General features: G+C 35.9%; 1 protein-coding gene across 1 annotated transcript; it reads right to left on the bottom strand.

Annotated features, from left to right (window-relative positions):
• On the bottom strand, positions 1–1,955 carry LOC131150914 (basic endochitinase-like). Its single transcript, XM_058101994.1, has 4 exons — positions 1,475–1,955; position 1,209; positions 844–1,012; positions 1–621 (listed from the first exon to the last, which is right to left on the bottom strand). Exons 1-4 carry the CDS (start codon positions 1,952–1,954, stop codon positions 198–200), a joined length of 1,074 nt encoding a protein of 357 aa, XP_057957977.1. The 5' UTR covers position 1,955; the 3' UTR covers positions 1–197.
• Positions 1,956–7,560: the final 5,605 nt, after the last annotated feature.

Raw genomic sequence — 7,560 nt, 5'->3', positions numbered from 1 at the left:
TAATTAACTAATTAACACCTCATTTTATTTATTAGTCATAATAGGCTACATATTTAGCAACCGCTTATTGCCACAGATTTAACTGTAAGCACATGCATCACATTGCCATAAACTCTTAGTACAATATGTAGCTAGCTTAAACCACATGTAACTTCAAATTAATTTGTAGCTCGCTTGATCTACAAGTAGATTCAAAGTTACTGATCTGAATAGGAACCACCTCTTTTGATCTTCTTTTTCTTGAGGGTCAAGCCATAAGGATGCTGGTTTGCACAGCTAAGGTTGTCGCCGGTGTCCACACCTAATATTTCACAATATCTTTTGTAGTACCCAATACGGTCCTGTTCCTGCTCGCTTGAGTAGCCACCACCACATTCTATGCCACCGTTGATGATGTTGGTGCAAAGCCCAAAACCTCCGTACCGACCAGCTGTAATGTCTGCAGCTGACGGTGTGTAGTTACCAATCATGACGTCATGACATGAAGGCTTTGGTGGTTGTGGAGTCATCCAAAACCAATAAGCAGCCTCAAAAGATATGTATGGATCATTCTCCACCAAGTCTGGGTTATTTAGTAGATCATAACCTAAGTCATTCCCTGCCGGACCGTAGTTGAAGTTGCTGCAAAAATTATGTTTTAGTATCGCTTTGTTACAACACATTGTAAAGAATGTCGTGCATGAAGAAATTTGAATTATGTGAATAAAGTGTGTTTGTTTTATAATACTATATTTAATTTCCTATGTTATAGTAATTAAATTACATAAGTGAGTTTATAAATGAGGTACTTCTTTAAACACTAACAAATAAAAAATAATGTTCTAAGTTCACATGACTACTTACTAGGAAAGTTGAATGGGACCTCGGCCATAATACTTCTTGCCAGCTGCACATGGGTATTGGTCATTAGCAACACAATAATCACCGAGTTGGTCAGCAGGGATGGTGGCTCCTTCACGAATCCAACAATAACCCCATGAATATCGACCATCCGGTGCAGTGTCCCATCCTCCTGAATATATCCAATAATTGAAGGCATCGATTAAATTATGAGTAGATAATATATATATATATATTTTTAAATATTTACACAAATGTGCATGAAATTTGAAAATTACTTTTTATTGTTTCTCAATTTTTTTGTTAATATAAAAAATTAAGATTAGAAGATGATATTTTTATAATTATTAAAAAATTTAAAAAAGGACCCTGAAGTATACATTTAATTTCATTTCAGGGATTAAAAACATATAATTTATGACTTTATTTGACAAAAATAGCAAGTTTTGTGACGGGCGTGTTCTGTTTGTTTTTTTCTTTAAACATTGAACCAAGAGAGGAGTTTGGGGACGGGCGTGTTGTTAATTAATTTGGAGACTTCGGATGTTAATTAAGTTGTCTTGATGTCGGCCCATTAATTTACCACATTTTAGATATGAAATGGCAGAAATGCAAACTGATCAATTATATAAACTGTAGTTACGTGCGAGGTTTGGGCCAGAAACGCCGCAACCTCCCGTTTCCTAGTCTCTTCGTCTCCGGCGTTTGCAAAATCTTCAAACCTGCCGGCGGCTTGGATAAAAGCATCATAGGTGTAGAACGCCCCTTGGCACGGTGACGTAGCACGGTGTAGCAAAAGTTCGTTGAAGAGATCTTCGCTAATGATGGACTCAAGGGCCTGGCTGCTGGGGGATGGAGCGCGGGGCGGCGGCGAGGGGCTAGGTGGCGGCGGCGGCGGCGGGGGAACGTAGGGAGGTGGCGGAGGGATTGGGCAGGCGCATTGGCTCTGACAGCCCTCACAGCAGTAGATGGAGGTTGTGCCGCAGTAACCCCATTTGCTGCAGCACAACTCGTTGGCGCAGAGGGTTCCGTTCACCGCCTCTCCGCATTGCTGAGCGGAGGCTCCCGCGATGCAGAGGAGAGAAAGGTAAGCTAGGATGGTATAGAACTTCATGGTTGGTTTTTGGTTTGGCGAGGCGAAGGGTCTGCGGTGGTATTTATAGGCTCTTGGGAAAGAACACTCCCTTTTCTATTTCTTTTTCATTTTTTCTTCTTTTGTTATTTTCTTTTAATTTTTTTCTTGGGGGCCCGGCTAGGAGAGGAGAGGGGAGGTGAGGTGGTTTCTAATAAATGGTATAGATGGAAGCAAGCAAGCGGTTAAAGACAACACAATTCATATAATAAGCGTGGCATAGGGTGGCAAGGAAGAGTCGAAGATATGTGTGCCTATCTGCTGTTGTGGGACGAAGAATAAAAGAGTGAAGAGCTAATCTTGAAGCTTAAAAAATTTAGTTAGATAATGATGAGACAAAGTGGCACAAAAGAATTATTTTTGTAATTTATGCAATAAAAATGATGGATGAAACTTAAATATGAAACTTAAATTTGGAATTTAATATTTTAGCTGTTTAGACCTAACAAGTATTGTTGAGAAACCGATTATTTATTATGCTTAAGTGTTTTCCGTTTAGATTGGAAACCTTTGCCAGGTTTTTTCATGTTATTTCTTATCTACATTTCCCCCTTTGTTTTGTTGTCTAAGGAGATGTCTTATCATTGAATCCTGCTTTAATTTTTTCTTCACTCAATTAAATTCCTTTTTTGAAAACAGGAAGTATTTAGTCTCACAAGAGTTTTTTAGTACTGACACTGATGTTGAGATTTGGAATTATATGAGAAATATTGAGCTTCTGTGCTTAGCTAGGCTATATTCACGGGGCATCTAAAGATAGGAAGAGACCTAAAGGCATATTAGTAACCACATATAAGAACAAGATAAATATTCACAACGCACACGTGCAAACATGAAGAGGGAGAGTTTTTCAAACTATCGAACTTATGAGTTACACTATGAAAGTTCAAGGAGAGAAGTTTTCTCCCCTATCATGACATATCTGCATAATTTTCTTTGTCATTAAAAGTGCTCACATTAGGTCGGTAATTATGTTAATTTCTTTCCTTGTATTTAGTTTAGATTATATCATCTTGCTTCATCATTCCTTTGATCCCTTGCGCCTTTGTCAGGCCATGATTTTCATTTTTTCCTCTTTCATTAGAAGAATTATATTTCCTGTTAACTGAACAAAATTAATTTGTACATTTTAATTTGAATTTGTGCTTGTATGTGTTTTAATTTTGAACAATTTGTATTTTAAATTTTAATAATTTATGAATGTTTTAGTAATTATGGTTCAATTTTATGTATTTTAAAATGTAATTAAAGGTTTTCATAGGAATTTAAAAAAAAAATTAATTTTTTTCAAAGCATTAGTGACGGGTTGCGAAATCGTTACTAGTAATGGGAAGATGAAGTATTACTGACGGTTTAGAAACCGTCACTAAATGACCAAAACCGTCACTATAGAATCAACCTTATGGGGGCCAAATAATAGTGATGGTTCTATAATCATTACTACTAGTCAATTATTAGTAACAATTTTAATAATCGTCACTAAAAAATGTACTATTAGTGATAGTTTATTGACCGTCACTACTACAGTCATATTAGTGATGGTTATTAAATCCGTCACTAATACATGCGCTTTAGTGACGAAGTTGAGCCGACCATATGTGCAATTTTATAGTGATGGTCGTAGGCTATTAGTGACAGTTCGTTTCCGTCACTAATACTCCATCATTAGTGATGGTTTGAGTAGTTCGTCAGTAATAAATACTAGTATCCACAGACATGGTGACAAAGCCAAAACCATCACTAATACTAAGAAAACCATTACTAATACTATTAGTGACGATTTTTTGAGTATTAGTGACGGTTTAAAACTGTCACTAATACCCTTATTTCTTGTAGTGAAACTTGAAATTCATTTTATGAAATATTAAGTATTATATGGAAACAAAAATATTATGTTGTCATTCAGTACGTACGCTTCTACTATTTTTACTTAGGCATAGAAGTGATTTTTTTATAATATATCTTAGGTCATCTAAGTCCTTTTTGTTATCTTTTATAGATGATGAAGTCATGATCAAGTTAAAAAATATCAATTCAAATTTTAATAGCAACAATTGCAATTATGTGTTAAGTGCTCAAACATTAATGAACACGTAAAGCATTTCCATGGAAACAAACTCAACATCAATGATCATAGAATCTTTTTTTGGAGTAAGGACATCAAGGATTCTTAGGGGAAATAATAGTGCCATTTTCCTTTTGTATCCTCTTTCTTCCCATAGTTACTTACGATATTATCAAAAACTTCTTCTAGCTTGTTTCTAGTCTAGAGCTCCAATTCCTAGGCTAAACCTTCCAACAATAAATCTATATCTCTAGAAAGCCAAAATAAATTTTGAAAATAATAATAATAACAATTGAAAAAGTAAAATAAAATTGAGATCAAGAAAATCATGGTAAGTAGGTTATTTTAGGGTTTATGTGGTTAGTAGGCTTTTTTGAACCCAGATTGTGTGTTAGATGGAAATATACTAGAATCTGAGTTGATTAAACTAAGGTGTTGTGATTTCAGGGTTTGAGTTTGTGAGCACCGCAAGCATGGGTTAAAGAGCCCAATGGGTGTTTACTCAGGAACTCAGTAATGTTGACAAATAATTAGTAGTTTAAAATTTTATAGATAAAGAAATATGTGAGCCTAGGGAAGGCGAGTTAGTTATTTTTCTGAGTTGGGTTGATTGATTTGAACTTCAACGTTGCAGGGGTGTAGATTTAGAGCTTAGCAGGCTTCAGAGGAATCAAGTAAGGGAAATATGCTATGCTTGTAATTTTAGGAATTTTTAGTAGTAAAATATATATATTTTTTGGGACATGAATTCTAGATGTTTAAAGGTATGAAATTACGTATTTTCAAGAGAGTTCCTTAGGTCATAAATTATCTTTATTAACAGGAAAATACGGGTTTTAGCATATGGGTTTTATTCATTTAATTGTGTGGTATGAGTAAATATCAGTTCAGTATAGAATTTGCACAGCTTTCATAGTGTCATGATTTTCAGTATATATGCACATAAATATGTTTTACAGAATTTACAGAATCATGATTTATAGTGTACCAACAGAAAGATATTTTACAGCATTTTCAGAATACCATGATATTCGAATTACAGAACCACAACATTCAGATATTACAATTTATTCATATTAGATATAACAATTTATTAATATTAGCTTTTATAGTGTTATGGTTATTATAGTTGAAACATAATCATGGTAAAATAGTAAGATATATATAAATTAATATTATACAATATCAGACCTTGATGGAACAAATTAGATTTCAGAGCATGGTACCGTAGCTATTTCAGTTCGGAGTGCAACCACATATCTCAGATAGTGTGTGGATTTTATGAATAGTTGACCATGACTTGGGAGAGATTGCAGGCTCCCCAGTACACTACAAAAAAATTGGTTTTTAGTGACGAATACAATTTCGTCACTAAAAGTTTGTATTAGTGATGGTTTTTAAGAACCGTCACTAATGGTCTAAGCATTAGTGATGGTTTTGGTAGTCGTCACTAATACGACACTATTAGTGACGGTTTTAAAACCATCACTAGTACTTTTGTCACTAAAAATAGTGCGGTAAACAATTTTTGCTCGAAAATTTTTTCGGGAAAATATTAGTGACGATTCTAGGGTATTAGTAATGATTTTGGAACCGTCACTACTAGTATTTTTATTTTAAAAATATTAAAAAAGAAATAGTTAAGGGTATTAGTGACGTTTTGAAAGAACCGTCACTAATAAGGGGATATTAGTGACGGTTTTGGAATTGTCACTACGAGTATTTTTATTTAAAAAATATTAAAAAAGAAATAGTTAAGGGTATTAGTGACAATTCGGGAGAACCGTTACTAATAAGGGGGTATTAGTGACGGTTTTGAAACCGTCACTGTTAGTGTTTTTATTTAAAAATTTTTTAAACATAAATAGTTAAGGGTATTAGTGACAGTTTGAAAGAACCGTCACTAATAAGGGGGTATTAGTGACGGTTCTGGAACCGTCACTACTAATGTTTTTATTTAAAAAATATTAAAAAGGAAATAGTTAAGGGTATTAGTAACGGTTTGAAAGAACTATCACTAATAAGGGGGCATTAGTGACAGTTTTGGAATCGTCACTACTAGTGTTTTTATTTAAAAAATATTAAAAAATGAATAGTTAAAGATATTAGTGACAGTTAGAAAGAACAGTCACTAATAAGGGGGTATTAGTGACGGTTTTGGAACCGTCACTACTAATGTTTTTATTTAAAAAATATTAAAAAAGAAATAGTTAAGGGTATTAGTGACGGTTTTGAAATCGTCACTACTAGTGTTTTTATTTAAAAATTTTTTTAAATGAAGTAGTTAGGGGTATTACTGATGGTTTTGAAACCGTCACGACTAGTATTTTTACTTAAAATTTTTTTAAAAATAAATAGTTAAGGGTATTAGTGACGGTTTTGAAACCGTCACTGATGCTTGAAATCTTAAATTCCCACCCTTTCCCCAAATTTCCATTTTCTCTTCCCGCCTCCTTCTCCCTCGCGCACACACGCACTTTCTCTCCTCTTTCCCATTCACAGCAGCCAGTGCTGGTTTGGTGCTTTAGGACATCGCTGTTGCACCGTCGTCTGTCCGTCGCCATTCAGAGTTCTTTTATCAGCTTTCGGAGTTATTCTGTCCATTGTTGTCGTCTGCCTCTCTTCAGCCCTCGATTTCAGTCGCTGGTCGCCGCTGCTCTCCTCTCACCATTCTCTCACTCTCCACCATCATCCTTACACCACCCCCCCTCACAACCTCCTCCGGACGACAGCTCTGACCAAACCAGCAAGCAGCCGTCTATGCTTGCACGCGGTGCACGCCCCACGTCATTGTCGTCGTCCACACCTCAAGCAGCTCCACGACACCTTTGGCCACCTATGCCTCCGGTCACCTGCACCTCCGGGCACCAGCCCCTCTTTCTGGCGAAGCCCACGATGGGACCTATTCTTGTTTCTCCCAGGAACTAAGAAGATTCAGTTACCAATCACAACCATTTGTCCTAGAGGATTTGGAGCAGTAAACAAGGAGTCAAACTCACTTCAGCTAGAGATGTCGCTGTCTTGTTCTGGCGTTTTGATTGGGTCTTTGGTGGAATGATGTGTCTCTTCGGGTGAGTTCCTTTTGGGATATGTTTCGACTCTTAATTTTTGATCAAATTCTTGCACACCCACTGAAGTGTTGTAGGTGTTAGGAATCATTTTCAGAACAGGAAGGACCGGTTCTGGGTGATGCTGATTTTGAATGTGAAATTAATATGAGGCAGACTCACATTTCTGGCCATAGTTGGAGTCAGATGCATGTATTGCTTGTTATTCTAGAGTCTCGAATATATTTGTGTTAGGCGTGGTGCAGTCCCACCCTCATATCAGGGGTAAACATTGTTTCAATTGTTAGTTTGTTCTGGATTTACAACAGCATCAGCCATTGTTATCGCCTTATCACAAGAAAAATATTTCTTGGGGTATGATATGGTACGAAGTAGTAAAATTGTGCCACTAATCAAAAGTATAATATCTGGTCTGGACAAGGTATGCTTTCAATGCTTACAAAGTAGGTCTTCTG

This window comes from Malania oleifera, chromosome 1 (genome assembly GCF_029873635.1).
Source record: "Malania oleifera isolate guangnan ecotype guangnan chromosome 1, ASM2987363v1, whole genome shotgun sequence".
Taxonomy (NCBI): Eukaryota; Viridiplantae; Streptophyta; class Magnoliopsida; order Santalales; family Ximeniaceae; genus Malania; species Malania oleifera.
This window is presented reverse-complemented; position numbering and strand designations above follow the sequence as displayed.

Coding starts and splice junctions, on each gene's coding strand:
- LOC131150914 (XM_058101994.1), bottom strand. CDS start 1,954: ATGAAGTTCTATACCATCCTAGCTTACCTTTCTCTCCTCTGCATCGCG. Junction 622..843: donor GGTCCCATTCAACTTTCCTA/GTAAGTAGTCAT, acceptor TAATTTTTGCAG/CAACTTCAACTACGGTCCGG.